The sequence below is a fragment of the Corythoichthys intestinalis genome, chromosome 13, assembly GCF_030265065.1.
Source record: "Corythoichthys intestinalis isolate RoL2023-P3 chromosome 13, ASM3026506v1, whole genome shotgun sequence".
Classification (NCBI taxonomy): domain Eukaryota; kingdom Metazoa; phylum Chordata; class Actinopteri; order Syngnathiformes; family Syngnathidae; genus Corythoichthys; species Corythoichthys intestinalis.
Window position 1 is genome coordinate 13,260,696 of NC_080407.1, and position 18,137 is coordinate 13,278,832.

The 18,137-nt window shown below is 38.9% G+C and overlaps 1 protein-coding gene across 2 annotated transcripts in view; it reads left to right on the forward strand.

The window, feature by feature from the left end:
* The window catches only part of exoc4 (exocyst complex component 4), a 164,295-nt gene that overhangs the window by 34,582 nt on the left and 111,576 nt on the right, over window positions 1–18,137 (forward strand). For both annotated transcript variants that reach the window (XM_057854368.1, XM_057854369.1), the window contains exons 9-10: window positions 4,678–4,823; window positions 4,910–4,998. In XM_057854368.1, coding sequence (XP_057710351.1) covers window positions 4,678–4,823; window positions 4,910–4,998 — 235 coding nt within the window. The remainder of the gene's footprint in view (window positions 1–4,677; window positions 4,824–4,909; window positions 4,999–18,137) is intronic.

Genomic DNA, 18,137 nt, shown 5'->3' on the forward strand with positions numbered 1-18,137 from the left:
CTCTTTCATCATGTTCATGTCTGGTGACTGGGATGGCCAGTACTGGAGGATCTTGATCTTCTTTGCCTTTAGGAACTTTGGGGTAGAGATTGAAGTATGCGATGGAGCACCATCCTGCTGCAGAATTTGTCCCTTTTTATGGTTAGGAATGTAAGAGGCAGCTAAGATTTGCTGATATTTTAGACTATTTATGTTGCCTTCCACACTGCTAAACTCTCGCACACCCCCATACTGGATGTAAACCTAGACCATGGTTTTGCCACCACCAAATTTCACTGTTTTCTGAGTGAATCTCGGATCCATGCGGGCTCCAGTATAGGTCTCCTGCCATGTTTTTTGACAACTGTGGTGTAATTCATGGAAGATTGATCTGAAAAATCCACCTTTTGCCACTTTTCCAGCGTCCATCCTTTTGACAGGCTGTGGGCCTTGGCAAATCCCACACATTTTTTTAATTGTGTGCACCCTGAGAGATCTGCAGGGTGAAATATCAACAAATCTTAGCTGCCTCTTACATTCCTAACCATAAAAAGGGACAAATTCTGCAGCAGGATGGCACTCCATCGCATGCTTCAATCTCTACCTCAAAGCTCCTCAAGGCAAAGAAGATCAAGATCCTCCAGGACTGGCCAGCCCAGTCACCAGACATGAACATGATGAAAGAGGAAGCATGGAAGACGAAACTGTTAGGTTTTGTGTTTGTTTTCTCCTAGTGTGACTTGTCCCTGTGATTGCCCATTGATTTCACCTGATGTGCCTTCTCCTAGTCTATCCTCCTGTGCTCACCTGTTCCTTGTTGTCTCGTTACCCCTTGTCTGCTTGTGTGTATATAAGCTCCCATTTTCTGTTCACTCCTTGTTGCGTCATTGTCTATGTCTATGTCTACGTCAATTTCAAGTCCGGTCCAAGCCCTCGTGTACCAATCCCTCCGATTTAAGTAAGTTTTGTTTGAATCTTGCCCTTTTGATCCTCAGTGCTTTCAGTTGTACTTTGTGTTTTTGTTAGATATCATTAAACGTTTTTTGAGTTCACCTGCCTTGCCGCTTTTGTTTCCCTGCAATTGGGTCCACACAACCTGCCTGCCTGCCCGCGTCCCTGACAGAAACCCAAGAATGTTGAGGAACTCTGGGAGGCATGCAAGACTGCTTTCTTTGATGTTCCTGATGACTTCATCAATAAATTGTATGAATCTTTGCCGAACCACAAGGATGCAGTCCTTCAAGCCCATGGAAGTCCTACAAAATATTAAATTTGGATCTCACAGCACCACTACTTAAGTCGCTTATGTTATGTAACATGTTTTTGTATTTGAAATACATTTTTTGTTCAGTTTTCACACTACTTTCTGTAGGCGACAAAACTTTTGTCTAGCCAAAATTTGACCTTGATGTTTTCATTAAATGATAAATCTTTTTTCAGTGAAACAAATATATTTTTGTACATTCAACATCATTTGTGAGGGTCTTAGCTTTCAGATGAGACATTTCTGAAACCAATTGAATAATTAAAAGTCAGGTGATTAGCAATTGTTTCTACAAAATGGATAAACGACAAGACTTTTGTCAGGGACTGTAGAGGTTACTTTCAAACAAAATCACCATTTTCCATTCAGTCCGCAAACAATCATGTCACGGCTTTCCCATGCATGGCAACAGGGTTGCTCTCGTGCGGCGTTAATTACATCATTACAGGCGGAATGGATCTCCATCTGCCCGACCATTAGTCCTGCGCCATTCCTGAACCGACCCGCACCGCGCCGCCAAATTAGACACACGCCAGGACTAAATGGTCCCCGCTAAATTATAGAGGCATTTGATATGGTGGTGGCGCTATTTCCGAGCATATGTATGGCACACCGTGTTGAAGACGAGGGAGTGAGGAAGGAATAATTCTGAAAAATGAAAAGCGACGATAGAATGATGGAGTGGGGGAAGTTAACTTTTCTCTGTCGGGCCAGATTTGCAGTGGCCTCGTCCTATTGTTAGAAGTTGATAAGATTTTTATGAAGCATGATAAGACATTGACGGATTTGGTCATGGATCATTGGCTAAATGGAGGACACGGCTTTCCGCAATGGTCATCACACAGCTTCAGTCAGTGGTCTTTTTTTGGTCGAAAAGTTGGTTAGACTCCCTCTGATTGTGATGGATTGCAATGATATTGAAACAGACGTTGTATGAAATCAACGAATCAATTACAGTGGTACGAAAAAGTGTCTGAATCTTTTGGAATTTCTCACATTTCTGCATAAAATCACTATCAAATGTGATCTGATCTTTGTCAAAATCACACAGATGAAACAAGAGTGTCTGCTTTAACTAAAACCACCCAAACATTTATAGGTTTTCATATTTTAACGAGGATAGTATGCAAACAGTGACAGAAGGGGGGAAAATAAGTAAGTGAACCATCACATATGATATTTGTGGCCCCCACTTTGACAGCAATAACTTCAACCAGATGCTTCCTGTAGCTGTAGATCAGTCTGGCACTAATTTTCTCTACAAAACTGCTGTAGTTCAGTCAGAATCCAGGGATGTCTGGCATGAATCGCTGTCTTTAGGTCATGCCACAACATCTCAATGGGGTTCAACGCTGGACTTTGACTTGGCCACTCCAGCACGTCTATTTTATTCTTCTGAAACCATTCTGAAGTTGATTTACTTCTGTGTTTTGGATCATTGTCTTGTTGCAGCATCCATCCTCTTTTTAGCTTCAACTGTCTGACAGAAGACCAAGTTTTTCATCCTGGTGAACTTTCATTCGTTCTTTAATGATTGCAAGTTGTCCAGGCCCTGACGTAGCAAAACAGCCCCAAATCATGATGCTCCCTCCACCATGCTTCACGGTGGGGATGAGGTGTTGTTGTTGGTGAGCTGTTCCATTTTTCCTCCACATACGGCGTTGTGTGTTACTCCCAATTAATTCAACTTTGGTTTCATCAGTCCACAAAATATTTTGCCAAAACTTATGTGGAGTGTCCAAATGCCTTTTTGCGAACATTAATTGAGCAACAATGTATTTTTTTAGACAGCAGTGGCTTCCTCCGTGGAGTCCTCCCATGAACACCATTCTTCGCCATGGTTTTACATATAGTTGATGTGTGCACAGATATTGGACTGTGCCGCCGATTTCTGTAAGTCCTTAGCAGACACTCTAGAGTTCTTTTTTACTTCTCTGAGTATTCTGCGCTGAACTATTGGCGTCATCTTTGGTGGACGGCCACTCCTTGGGCGAGAAGCAACAGTGCCAAACTCTCTCCATTTGTAGACAACTTCTCTGACTGTCGATTGATGAACATCCAGACTTCTAGAGATGGTTTTGTATCCTTTCCCAGCTTTATACAAATCAACAACCCTTGATCACTGGTCTTCAGACAGTTTTTTTATCATCAAGACAATTATTACCAGGTGTGTGTTTTATAGAGGGCAGGGCCGCTTTAAACCACTCATCAGTGATTGGGCACAAACTTGACTTAAAATACCCTAATTTTCGGACTATAAGCCGCTACTTTTTTCCCTCATTTTAAATCCTATGGCTTTTAGTCCATTTTGGCCTATTTGTTGATTTATTTGGGTTAATAGGTAACACTTTATTTGACAGCGGCATCATAAGACTGTCATAATGACATCATAATTATGACATGACACTATCATGGGCAGTAATGAATGCTTATGACGGATGTCAATATGTGTCATGTGGCATATTATGTCACTAACTCCATTTATGTCCAGCTAAGATCTTTTACGTCCATTCAAAAGTGAGATAATTTGCTGGATGACACTAACTGACATCTATTATAAGCATTAATTAATGCTTATGACAGTGTCATGTAATAATAATTATGACTGTCTTATGACATTATTATGGCACCACTATCCAAGAAAATGTTACCAAATACCATAACTAGCAAGTAATGAAACAACTGGAACAGTAACTGAAGAAATAATTAGCACAGAACATGATTGTTATTTACATCTGTAGCACCGCAATGCATGCTAGGAGGAATGTTGGATGTCAACAGTGTTGACAGCAGGTGGCAGCAGAGGTTGACTGTCTCCCCCAAGGGAGCAGTGATGGCCAAATGAAGCTTTTAGAAACAATAAGGCTTTGCAGCCAATTGGTTCAAAGCTTAATGGTGGTTCATTTGGTCTCATGACAGTCTTATGATACCTTTGTCAAATGAAGTGTTACCAGTTAATATCTTTTGGTGTAAATATTCCATAATACAATGAGGACAACTGCGGCTTATAGCCCAGTGCGTCTTATCTATGAACAAATGCTGTTTTCATGTGAAATTTGGTAGGTGGCGGCTTATAGTCAGGTGCGCCTTATAGTCCAGAAATTACGGTATTTGGAAAAAATTAGTTTCGATTGCTCTTTAAGTCTCCTTAGGTAGAGGGTTCACTTACTATTTTTTCCCCCTTCTTTCATTTTTTTGCATACTATCCTCATTAAAATATGAAAATCTATTAATGTTTGGGTGGTTTTAGTTAAAGCAGACACTGTTTTTCATCTGTGTGATTTTGACAAAGATCAGATCACATTTGACGGTTATTTTATGCAGAAATGTGAGAAATTCCAAAAGCTGGGACGCTTGGACGCAACTTCGGGATGAACTTGATTCGACGTGAGAAGCCCGGCTTCTGTTGAAAAATCATCGTATGTGTCGTGCAGGTGTTGCTAATGGAGTATCTGGATGTGAAAAACAGCCGCAGCACAACTGAGCCTTCGGCCCAGCTTGCCTACGCCAGCACGGGCAGCGAATTTGCCGCCTTCTTTGCCAAGAAGAAACCTCAGCGTGCCAAACAGTCGCTTTTCAAGTAAGAGTGTGCGAGTGCACCCACCGCCGTTCAAAGCCATGTCAATTTTTTGTCGCTTTCTTTATATTATTTTCATGCTTTTTTAGGTTTGAATCATCGTCCCACGCCATCAGCATGAGTGCCTACTTAAGAGAGCAGAGACGAGAACTCTACAGCAAGAGCGGAGAGTTGCAAGGTGAGGAGGCTGATTGCGAGTGTTGATGACCATCTGGAGCAATGTGTGAAAAGTTTTGACTTTTTAATGCAAAAAACAAACAAAAAAATAGGACTTCATTGTAATTTTCGGACTCTAAGGCACACTGGACTATAAGCCATAGCTGTCCTCACTGTATTATGGGATGTTTACACCAAAAGATATTACCCGGTAACACGTTATTTGACAGCCGCATCATCATACTGTAATTACAGCAAATGAACCACCATGAAGCTTTAAACCAATTAACTGCAAAGCTTCATTGCTTCAAGAAGGTTCAATTGGCCATAACTGCTCCTTTGGGGGAGATAGTCAACCTCTGCTGCCTCTTGCTGTCAACATTGTTGTCATCCAACATGCCTCCTAGCATGCATTGCAGCTCTACAGATGTAAATAACAATCAAAATTCATGTTCTGTGCTAATTATTTCTTCATTTACTATTCCAGTTGTTTTATTAATTGGTATTTATGATTATTTGGGAACACTTTATATGACAGTAGCGCCATAGGGCTGCCTTAAGACCATCATAATTATAAAATAACACTGCCATGAGCATTAATGAATGCTTATGACAGATGTCATTTTGTGTGATCCGTCAAATTATCTCATTCTGATTTGATGCAAAAGAACCAAGTTGGACATAATTGGAGTTAGTGACATAATTTGCCAGATGACACTTAATGACATCTGTCATAAGTATTCATTAATGCCCATGACAGTGTCATGTCATAATCTTCCATTGCAAGTTGTCCAGGCCCTGAGGTAGCAAAACAGCCCCAAATCATGATGCTCCCTCCATCATGCTTCATGGTCTTGATGTTGGTGAACTGTTCCATTTTTCCTCCACACATAACATTATGTGTTACTCCCAAACAATTCAACTTTAGTTTCATCAGTCCACAAAATATTGCCAAAACGTCTGTGGAGTGTCCAAGTGCCTTTTTACGAACATTAAACGATCAACCATGTTTTTTTTAGACAGCAGTGGCTTCGTCCGAGAAGTCCTCTCATGAACACCATTCTTGGCCATGGTTTTACATATAGTTGATGTGTGCACAGGGATATTGGACTGTGCCAGTGATTTCTGTAAGTCGTTAACTGACACTCTAGGGTTCTTTTTTACCTTTCTGAGTATTCTGTGCTGAACTTTTGGCGTAATTTTCTGTGGACAGCCACTCCTTGGGAGAGAAGCAACAGCGCCAAACTCTCTCCATTTGTAGACAACTTCCCTGCCTGTCGATTGATCAACATCCACACTTTTAGAGATGGTACTTTCCCAGCTTTATACAAATCAACAATCCTTGATCGCAGGTCTTCTTACAGCTCTTTTGACCGTGAGGCACTGTTTTTACATCTGTGTTATTTTGACAAAGATCAGCTCACATTTGATGGTGATTTTAGGCAGAAATGTGAGGAATTTCAAAAGGTTCAGATACTTTTTCATACCACTGTATCTCACTTTTGAATGAATGTAAAAGATCGGAACTGGGCATATATGGAGTTAGTGACATAATTTGCGAGATGACACTTAATGACATCTGTCCTAAGCATTTATAAATGCCCATGACAGTGTCATGTCATGATTATGACGGTCTTATGGCAGTCTTAGACGCCGCTGTCAAATAAAGTGTTAGCTATAGGCATGTGCCAGTATGATATTCTGATAGTATGGTAACTAGGTTAGTTCCGATCATGTTTTTTTGCTCCTTAACCGATCCCAATCGTTTTAGTTTGAGTATCTGCCGATCCCGATATTTCCCGATCCGATTGCTTTTTTTTTTGCTCCCGATTCAATTCCAATCATTCCCGATATTTTTTCCCGATCATATACATTTTGGCAATGCATTAAGAAAAAAATGAATAAACGAATATATACATTCAACATACAGTACATAAGTACTGTATTTGTTTATTATGACAATAGAGCCTCAAGATGGCATTTACATTATTAACATTCTTTCTGTGAGAGGGATCCACGGATAGAAAAACTTGTAATTCTTAAAGGATAAATGTGACTTTGTATATTGTGACTAAATATTGCCATCTAGTGTATTTGGTGAGCTTTGAGTAAATGATACTGCAGCCATTTAACTTCGGCCCAAATGCATGATGGGAAGTGCAACCATGACTGTGCGTAGGGGCACCAATTGATATATCTTCTCTGCGTTGGGAAAGAACATAGGGTGTCAAGAAAATAATCAACTTCTACCTCTCTTCCCCACATTGCCTCCAGCGTTATTTTTAATTGCTAAGAGAGGTATTGTAAGGCTTTAGCCACATATAAATGGCTCCAAAGGCTGTTAAAATTCTCTCTACTCATTATACGCTGCCTTTTAGGTAAATAATTTTAGGTAAAACGGCGTCTTTATAGATTGAAAGTGACAATGCGTGAGTGGGTCGTGCAGCGCATGCGTTATTTACTTAACGTGATTAATTTTTAAAAATTTATTACCGCCGTTAACGCAATAAATTTGATGGCCCTACTTTAAGCCAAAACTACTCTGGATGAGTGTAAGACATTTTGTCTGTAACGTTAAATACAATTAGAAAACGATTTAATTAAAAAATATAAATATATTAAAAAAAGGCATGTCCGATATTTTTTTGCCGATTCCGATACTTTGAAAATGACGTGATGGGACATCTTTTATGATAACCTTTAGCCAAAATATCACAGTTTCACGGTATCACGGTATAACATTTACAGCTCTAAAATGTGTTACTTTGAAATATCTGTGTTTAAAAACAAATTATTCTTCTTTCCATTGAACAGGATTCAAAACATATTGAGAAATTTGAACATAAGTTAAATCTTAAGTTAAAATAAAAAATATATATATACAGTGGGGAGAACAAGTATTTGATACCAAATACTTGTTCTCCCCACTGTATATATTCTAAATAAAATTAAATTAATGCAGTCCTTTAGGTGAGCCTAGAGCCTAAACCCAAAGCTCAACATTATTTGTTTACATCATGTTTACATTATACACACACTTCAAAACACATGTTTTACCACCGCTAAACACACGCTGGAGTTATCTCTTGTAGCTGGTGGGAAACGTTCATGACATTGTTAGAAGTTTCACCTCCTCCTGCCATTATGTAGCACAGCTGACTCAGTGACACTGAGCAACAAACAGTGGGGGAGGTTTGAGCGAGGGATTTCTCCATGCATTTTTGGGATATAAAAAATAGCTAATACCTTCGTGACGGTATGACGGAAAATTTATGCGGTTTTGACTTATTCATATCACGGTATAACTTGAAACCGGTAATCAGCACGTCTAGTTACCTATTAACCCAAATTGATTTAAAAAAGTGGTTTATAGTCCGAAAATTACGGTCGTTTATTCATCAGTAAAAATCTACCTCTCAATAAAGTGATAAAAATTTCGGAATGAACCACGTTGAACGGAGTGCACATAGCACCGGGACAAAGCGGGTCGAGATGTAACGCTATGGAAAAGAAAGGGATAGCAGGGTGACTTTGCAGAATACGCCCATCGGGACAGACCTTCAAAACCTTTCACACATGTTACACACACTCAGCAGCGAGTGAGCGAGCTGCACAGTCAGACCCCGGAGAATCAAAGCTGCTCTATGTCTCCTACATCTTCTCGCCTGGACTCGCCGTCTCTTTGCCCGTGACCTTGAGGTTTCGCTCTGCGCCGCTGTTTGCCTTCAAGCACTCCTACCTTCACACCGAACCCCCCTGAGGACAGTAAAGCACAGAAGAAAGAGAAAGAGACAGGCAGGAAAATGCTTTTGATCCGTACACCAAATTTGGATGCTTGGTAAATAATACCGAATCAGTTGTGAAGTTTCATCATAATTTTGCTGGTTTCCGTTAAAATTCTGTTTCAAATCAAGCACATTCAAAGTTGCAGAAACAACAGTAGAATGTGAGAATGGTGACCCCAACTGGATGAAATAAAACATGCATGGCACATTCACAATACAGGTAGTTTCCCGGTTTACATACGAGTTCCGTTCCAACACTGGCGACGTAAACCGAATTTCTGCATTAATCGGAATTAACCCTTTAAGTACCCCTAAATCTCAAAATAACTATTCAAAAACATGTACTCTAATTTTCGGACTGTAAGCCACTACTTTTTTTCCCTTCATTTTGAATCCTGTGGCCTTTCGTCCAGTCCGGTTTATGTGTTGATATATTTGGGTTAATAGGTCCCACTTTATTTGACAGTGGCGTCAGCGCTGTTGTGGTCCAACATGTCTCCTAGCATGCATTGGAGCACTCCAGATGTAAATGTTCTGTTCCAATTATTTACTCAGTGACTGTTCCAGTTGTTTCATTAATTGCTATTTATGGTATTTTGGTAACACATTTGACAGTGGCGCCATAAGACTGTCATAATTATGACATGACACTATCATGGGTATTATTGAATGGTTATGACAGATTTCATTAAGTATCATCCAGCAAATTATGCCACTAACTCAATTTATGTCCATCTTGGATCTTTTACATCCATTCAAATGTGAGATAATTTGCCAGATAACACTAAATGACATCTGTTATAAGCATTCTTTAATGCTCTTGACAGTGACATGTCATAATTATGATTGTCGAAAGACAGTTTTTGGACACCATTGTCAAATAAAGTGTCACCAAATACCATAACTAGCAATTCATGAAACAACTAGAACAGTAACTGAAGACATAATTAGCACAGAAGATGAATTTTGATTGTTATTTACATCTGTAGCGCTGAAATGCATGCTAGGAGGCATGTTGGACAGTAACATTGTTGACAGCAGGTGGCAGCAGAGGTTGAATGTCTCCCCAAGGGAGCAGTGATGGGCAGATAAAGCTTCTTGAAGCAATGAAGCTTTGCAGCCAATTGGTTCAACGCTTCATGGTGGTTCATTTGGTTTTATGACAATCGTATGATGCCGCTGTCAAATAAAGTGTTACCAGTTAATATCTTTTGGTGTAAATATCCCATAATACAGTGAGGACAGCTACAGTTTATAGTCCAGTGCGGTTTATCTATGAACAAATGCCGTTTTAATGCCAAATTTGGTGGGTGGCAGCTTTTAGGCAGGTGTGCCTTATAGTGTGAAAATTACAGTACTAAAAGTCATATTAATAAAATAAATTTGAAAATTAGACCGATAGATATCACTTCCTGCTGGTAACATTGACCACACCATAGTTCTTCTAACAACTGAAATTAATTAATTTGTCACCATCAAATTATGAACACGCAATTAGTAAATATTAGCCCGAAACTCAATATGCTAGTGGGCTAGTAGCGAGCTAACGGGGGGCATCGCCGAGCCTGCGCCGTTTACCGTTTCTCTGCTTTGTTGAAATGTTCACTGGCGTTCACTCCCGCTTCCCAACGTGGAAGCGATGCTCGAAACTAACAGAAAGTAACGCTGGCATGACGTCAAACAAGTCAGAGTGCAACAAAAGGAAAGCGGGAAGCACATATAGTATAATGAAATGCCATATATGCATAACAATCAGAGATCAAACATTTAGATTTAATAAATAACACAATTAAATGAAAAATAATATACTGTACTTACCATTAGGGCTGCAGCTATCGTTTATTTTAGTAGCCGATTAATTGATGTTCTAGTTAGGTCAAATAATCAAGTAAATAGATAAAGAACATAAAAAATTTAAAAATACTGTATTTTTCGGACTACAAGTCGCACCTGAGTATAAGTTGCACCTGCCATAAAATGCCCAACGAAGAGAAAAAAAAACATAAGTCGCAACGGAGTATAAGTCGCATTATTGGGGGAAATTTACTTGATACAATTCAACACATAGAACAGATATGTGATCTTGAAAGGCAATTCAATATAAAAATACAAAAGAGAACAACATGCTGAATAAATGTACAGTGTACAGTGCATGAACAACGAAATGCGAATATACTGTCCTCACCAGGACGTTACGGCTCTGTCCTGGCTATACAGTGAACTCCCAAATGACGATGCTGGACGTCCGTAAAATTTGCTGAACCAATTTGATCCTCGATACCAAACAGGTTCGCATCACCGTAAATAAATAATAATTAGGTGCTCTTACAGCAATGACATAAACGGTTAGCATGCGTTCACTAGCATTAGCACATCGTTCAAACAACCACACAACTGGCTCTAAGTGTCCGATCGCGGGTGGAAAACACACAACAACAACCGAAAAGATGATACACACAGGCGTTGCCTCTGTAGAGATATTTTAAAAGCATAAACAATGAACGTAGGTTCGCAGCCGTGTTTCTCTCTCGCTAACTCACCCACTCACTCACAGCTACGTAGCTGTCCGTCTTCTTCTGGCGTGTGAGCGCTCTTCTTCACGTAAACAAGTGCGAGTGCGCCCCCACGTGGGCGTGAAAGCGTCACAAACTAAAAGCATGCATTACAATATAAAAAAAGTCAATAATACAATTGAACACACAATGCCAAAGGCAGAACGCGAACGTGGCCATAGCTATTAAGAGTTATTCAGATAACTATAGCATAAAGAACATGCAAACAAGTTTACCAAAAATCAGTGTCACTCCAAAAAACCAAAAAAACATGTGAAATGATATCATAATGTGTTAATAATTTCACACATAAATCACTTCTGAGTATAAGTCGCACCCCCAGCCAAAATATTAAAAAAAGAAACGCGACTTATAGTCCGAATATGGTAGCTGAATTTGGCCTCAAATCGTTTAAAAATTAATCATAATAAATGAAGATCTAAGTACAACAGAAGAACAATTGGCTAACTTACATATCAAAAGTCTGCTAGCTTCAATGCTATAAAATGCTAACTTTTTTTTTTTTAACAATGCTTTTAACAAATGGTTCTAACACTTATTCCCACATAAAAAACACTAAATATACTCATAAACTAAATTATGAATGCATTAAAAAAAACATTAGCTCAAACAAAAACTTCTGTTGGTCTTAACAGGGAGCAGTTGGATTCAGCCATGTGAAATGAGTTATATTCACTGTTGCAACTAAAGGGCAGTATATCCACTCATACCAATAAAACTAAATTCAAACACTTTCAAAACAAACCATGACAACAAAACTTTAATTAAAGGAATACTCGAAGCGGCGAAATTCAATTTGAATCCTTTTTCTAAACAAATTACTCGAGTTAATTGATTAGTCATTGCATCACTACTTACCATCCATGCTGAGAGGTTACGCAACTTATAAAAAAAAATAATAATAATAATAATTAAAAAACAGACTCCGGCGTCGTAAAGTTGAAATTAGTAAATCGGGTAGTTCGTAACCCGGGGGCTACCTGTATTACTTGTATTGGATACCATTGATGGCGATAGCGACCAATCTATTTTGCCTGGGAGGGTCGGCAGCCACAGTGAAGCATGATCACAGTTGAAGTAGATTTGATGTCTATCCAATTCAATAGCAGTGAATTACCGTATTGGCCCGAATATAAGACGGCCCTGATTATAAGACAACCCCCTCTTTTTCAAGACTCAAGTTTAAAAAAAGACTTTTTGAACACCAAATTAATTTTTATACAGGAAATAATTACAGTACATCTGAATCAAATGATTATAGCAATATATTTGAGAGAAAAAGCATGTTATTTTGCCTCATTCAAAACTTAATATCTGAAAATTTAAATATGTAAACTTAAGTGCAATCACATTTGTAAATGAATGGCTTCTTGTTTTTGAAATGTAAATAATTGGGCTGTCAAAATTATTGCGTTAACGGGCGTTAATTAATTTTTTAAATTAATCACGTTAAAATATTTGATGCAATTAACGCACATGCCCCGCTCAAACAGATTAAAATGACAGCAGTGTAATGTCCGCTTGTTACTTGTTTTTTGGTGTTTTGCGCCCTCTGCTGGCGCTTGGATCCAAATGATTTTATGGGTTTAAGCGCAATGAGTGAGCATGGTGTAATTATTGACAGCAATAATTGTGAGCTACTAGTTTATTTTTTGATTGAAAATTTTTACAAATTTTAATAAAACGATACCATTAAGAGGGGTTTTAATATAAAAAAATTTCTATAACTTGTACTAACATTTATCTTTTAAGAACTACAAGTCTTTCTATCCATGGGTCGCTTTAAGAAAATGTTAATAATGTTAATGCCATCTTGTTGATTTATTGTTATAATAAACAAATACTGTACTTATGTACTGTATGTTGAATGTATATATCCGTCTTGTGTCTTTCCATTCCGACAATAATTTACAGAAAAATATGGCATATTTTACAGATGGTTTGAATTGTGATTAATTGTGATTAATTAATTTTTAAGCTGTAATTAACTCAATTAAAAAATTTTAATCGTTTGACAGCCCTAGTGAGTAAACCAATCTATTGTGATAAAACAACAAAATTGCATTAACTGCATTAACCAGCAAAGTGAAGTCTAGCTGTAACTGTAGTCTTGAAACAAATATAAATCAGGAAAAACATTGCAATAAAATAATGCAAACTGGTTAAACTGGAGAGTAGCTGACATCGCTTCAATGATATTTGGCGCCATCTAGCGTCGTGAATGGGTATAATATCTAGACCGCGAATATAAGACGACCTCCACTTTTTCAGTCTTATTTCAGTGCTTATATTCGGGCCAATCTGGTAGTTAATACAGTAAAGTCAGATTAAATTAGATTCTAATTCAGTCAGATTCTAATTTATATCTTTTTTTCCTGCTTTGGTATAGAAAAAAAATGTGGCCAACATAAACAAAAGGATTTAGGGAAATTTTTGTGCATTTATCGTGTGTTCTTTCCTGCCTTCAATGGAAATACCCTTGGAACATAATCAGATTTATCCACGGTGATGAAAACATAATACACATAAATAATGCAAAAGTGCTTATAAAAAATGGTTATGAAAATCCATGTTGACAAGCAAAAATAAGATTTTCAAATCCTTCACTATTAAGCATCTTAGTCACAAAGATGCATTTATTCAGAGTACAATACCAAGAAGATGTTGCGGTACTCAGTAAAAGTCATTAATCCAGTGGCTATTCTCCTCAGTGAATGCTTCCTTCTACAGCAGCACTGATCAACTGTGGATAAAGGGGAAAAGCCCAAATATGCTTGAAATAACAGCTCACTTTTTTCATCTTCCATCTGTCTGCACCTCAGAAAAGAACAGGCGGGATTTGTCTTTTTTTTTTTTTGAGTGGCTGAATGCCTCGAAGCGTTCATAAGAAGATGAGATTTCTCTGGGCTTTCATTTCACCTGTCACAATGCGCCGCGCAGTCCGCAAAGAGCCCGGGCCCCCAGCCTTTAGAATGGCCGCAACGGGATTGAAGCTGTAAGAAATCATTTAGAAAGTGAAATAAGTCCACTGCCGTGGAAGGAGAGGGAGGAAGAACTGAGGAGGGAAGGTTAAAAGTCATTGTTTTCATCAGGGTATGGTGAATAAGCCATTAAGAGATTTCTGAGGGGGAGAAATTAGGGGGCGAAAAAAAACATGCATTGAAGACTTCATCACGCATCAAATGAAATTGGGAGGAAAAGGCGCCCGAAATGAGAGATGGAGTTGATGAGTTCTCGCGGCGGTGGGATTTACTTGCCGCTTCGAGCTTAGTCAAGTGTATCTCGATGCCTATTTTAAGTCAACAGTCTTATAAAGTCAGCTTACGAACATTTGGAAGTGGAGCGTTGATTGCGGGAAAATCTGTGGTTGCAAGTTTGGGAATTCAAGTTCAAGTCACTTGCTGTATTAACTCATTGGCTACCGTGGACGGCGATAATAGTAATAATCTGGGTGGAGCTGGAAGTGAATGACTGCCGATATTCAGAAGTGAGTTGAGCAGTGAGTAGAAAGTGGTTAGAATTTCTTGCCGGAACTCCCTGGCGGGAAGGTTGCCACGGAACCAGAAATGTTATTTATTTATTTATTTTTGGGGTGGGGTTCAAAACTACTGAAATGCAAAGAAAACTGTTTTGGTCAGTTATTTCTATAACACATACAAAAACTGATTTTCATTCAAAATTGTATTTTTGCAATGATTTGCAAAAAAAAAAGTTAACAAAAACAGCTATAACCCCAACCTCCATCTCTTAGTTTTTATTTTCCCTCATTTCCTCACATACTAAATGTCAAATCTCAATTTTAACTACTTAAGAACACACGATGTATATTAAAATTGAAGATAATGTAAACATTTTTTGTTGTGTTTTAAAAAAAAAAAAAGATATAAGTAACATACATTCAGAAAAATAAGCACAAATGACATTATGCAGAGTGAAATGGAATATATTGTAAAGATCGCGAAAACACATTAAATCATAAGGAAATGAATGAGTAGCCTAACATAAATGAACACTTGTAAGTCCAAAGTGCACATTGACAGCTAAGATGTTCTGAACCTCCCCATTGGAGAAAATAAAACTAAATATGATAAATAAGCCACCTCAACTCTTTGCTTGCTCTTGAAGATTTGATCCATTTTCTGTTGCATTGCCCCTTTTTTTTTTTTTTTTTAGGTGTTTCAGAAAACATGCACTTTTGAGCCAATCAGAGCTAACTATCTTTGGTGATCACATGTCAGTATGTAAGCCAATTAAACAGATAAATGAGCCCAGGCGTTTTGCTTCCATTCGCACATTGACGTGACTCGTCATCGTCAGACTCTGACTCCGATATACAGTATATTTTCGGAATCAAAGCAACGTATACCAGAACAGCGTTCCGGCCCTGAATCTTATACCGGAACTGCGTTCCGGCCCAGAATCTTATACCGGAACTGCGTTCCTGACCGTTCCCGCCCACTTTCACCCCTGGAGTAGAGTAGCTAAACATTTGACTCAAGTAGCGTTACTTGATAATAAACAATGGTATTTTTTATGTCACCACATATGTGGAAGGTAGTGATTGAAATACACAAAAAAAGTTTCAAGGGCGAGTTTTAAATTAATTAAAGAGCTAGCCAAGTTTTGTGCGTTTTGCCCCTCGACTGACGCCGTAGTTTCCGGGTTCATTGTACCTTACCTTCATTTGAATGTTGACTTCACAATGTACGAGACCTCTGATAGTTTGTATATTGTGACTGAATATTGCCATCTAGTGTATTAGTTGAGCTAAACGAAATGTTTGAATAGAGTTTGACCAAAGTCTGAGTAAGTTTTATGTGTATATTGCATAACTATTTTGATTGGGAATGCCAGTTCTGTTTGCATTGAGCGCATTTCTTTTTGTGAACATTGTTTTTTTTTTTTGAGCGATAGGAATATTATTTTTGTTGTGCTTTCAGTAAATGATACTGTTCCGCCCAAATGCATGATGGGAAGTTGGGCAACCATGGTACATTTCTCTGCGTTGTGTTCAATACAGGGTGTTAAGAAAAATATTATCTCCTGTCATTCTTCCCCACGTCGCTCGCCACAATAGTTATAATTGTTGTGGAAGAGATGCCAAAGCGCACAGTGGGGCAAATAAGTATTTTGTCAACCACTAATTGTGCAAGTTCTCCCACTTGAAAATATGAGAGAGGCCTGTCATTGTCAACATGGGTAAACCTCAACTATGAGAGACAGAATATGAAAAAAAACAGAAAATCACAATGTTTGATTTTTAAAGAATTTATTTGCAAATCATGGTGGAAAATTAGTATTTGGTCAATACCAAAAGTTCATCTCAATACTTTGTTATGTACCCTTTGTTGGCAATAACGGAGGCCAAACGTTTTCTGTAACTCTTCACAAGCTTTTCACACACTGTTGCTGGTATTTTGGCCCATTCCTCCATGCAGATCTCCTCTAGAGCAGTGATGTTTTGGGGCTGTAGTTGGGCAACACGGACTTGCAGCTCCCTCCACAGATTTTTTATGGGGATGAGATCTGGAGACTGGCTAGGCCACTCCTGGACCTTGAAATGCTTCTTACGAAGCCACTCCTTTGTTGCCCTGGCTGTGTGTTTGGGATCATTGTCATGCTGAAAGACCCAGTCACGTCTCATCTTCAATGCCCTTGTTGATGGAATGAGATTTTCACTCAAAATCTCTCGATACATGGCCCCATTCATTCATTCCTTTACACAAATCAGTTGTCCTGGTCCCTTTGCAGAAAAACAGCCCCAAAGCATGATGTTTCCACCCCCATGCTTCACAGTGGGTATGGTGTTCTACGGATGCAATTCAGTATTCTTTCTCCTCCAAAGTCGAAAACCTGTGTTTCTACCAAAGAGTTCTATTTTGGTTTCACATTCTCTCAGTCCTCTTCTGGATCATCCAAGTTCTCTCTAGCGAACCGCAGACGGGCCTGGACGTGTACTGGTTTCAGCAGGGGGACACGTCTGGCAGTGCAGGATTGGAGTCCCTGGCGGCACATTGTGTTACTGATAGTAGCCTTTGTTACTCTGGTCCCAGCTATCTGTAGGTCATTCACTAGGTCCCCCCGTGTGGTTCTGGGATTTTTGCTCACCCTTCTTGTTATCATTTTGACGCCACGGGGTGAGATCTTGCATGGAGCCCCAGATCGAGGGAGATTATCAGTGGTCTTGTATGTCTTCCATTTTCTAATAATTGCTCCCACAGTTGATTTCTTTAGACCGAGCATTTTACCTATTGCAGATTCAGTCTTCCCAGCCTGGTACAGGTCTACAATTTTGTCTCTGGTGTCCTTCGACAGCTCTTTGGTCTTGGCCATATTGGAGTTTGGAGTGTGACTGACTGAGGTTGTGTACAGGTGTCTTTTATACCGATAATGAGTTAAAACAGGTGCCATTAATACAGGTAACGAGTGGAGCCTCGTTAGACCTCGTTAGAAGAAGTCAGACCTCTTTGATAGCCAGAAATCTTGCTTGTTTGTAGGTGACCAAATTCTTATTTTCCACTCTAATTTGGAAATAAATTCTTTAGAAATCAAATAATTTGATTTTCTGTTTTTCTTTTCCCACATTCTGTCACTCATGGTTGAGGTTTACCCATGTTGACCATTACAGGCCTCTCTAATCTTTTCAAGTAGGAGAACTTGCACAATTGGTGGTTGACTAAATACTTATTTGCCCTACTGTATGCCAATGAATAGCGCGGCCCCAATGAATGCCTGTATCCACTCCACTCGTTTGTCTCTTTCTCTTAGCTCTCAATATACATAAAACTGCGCCATTGTAGTCT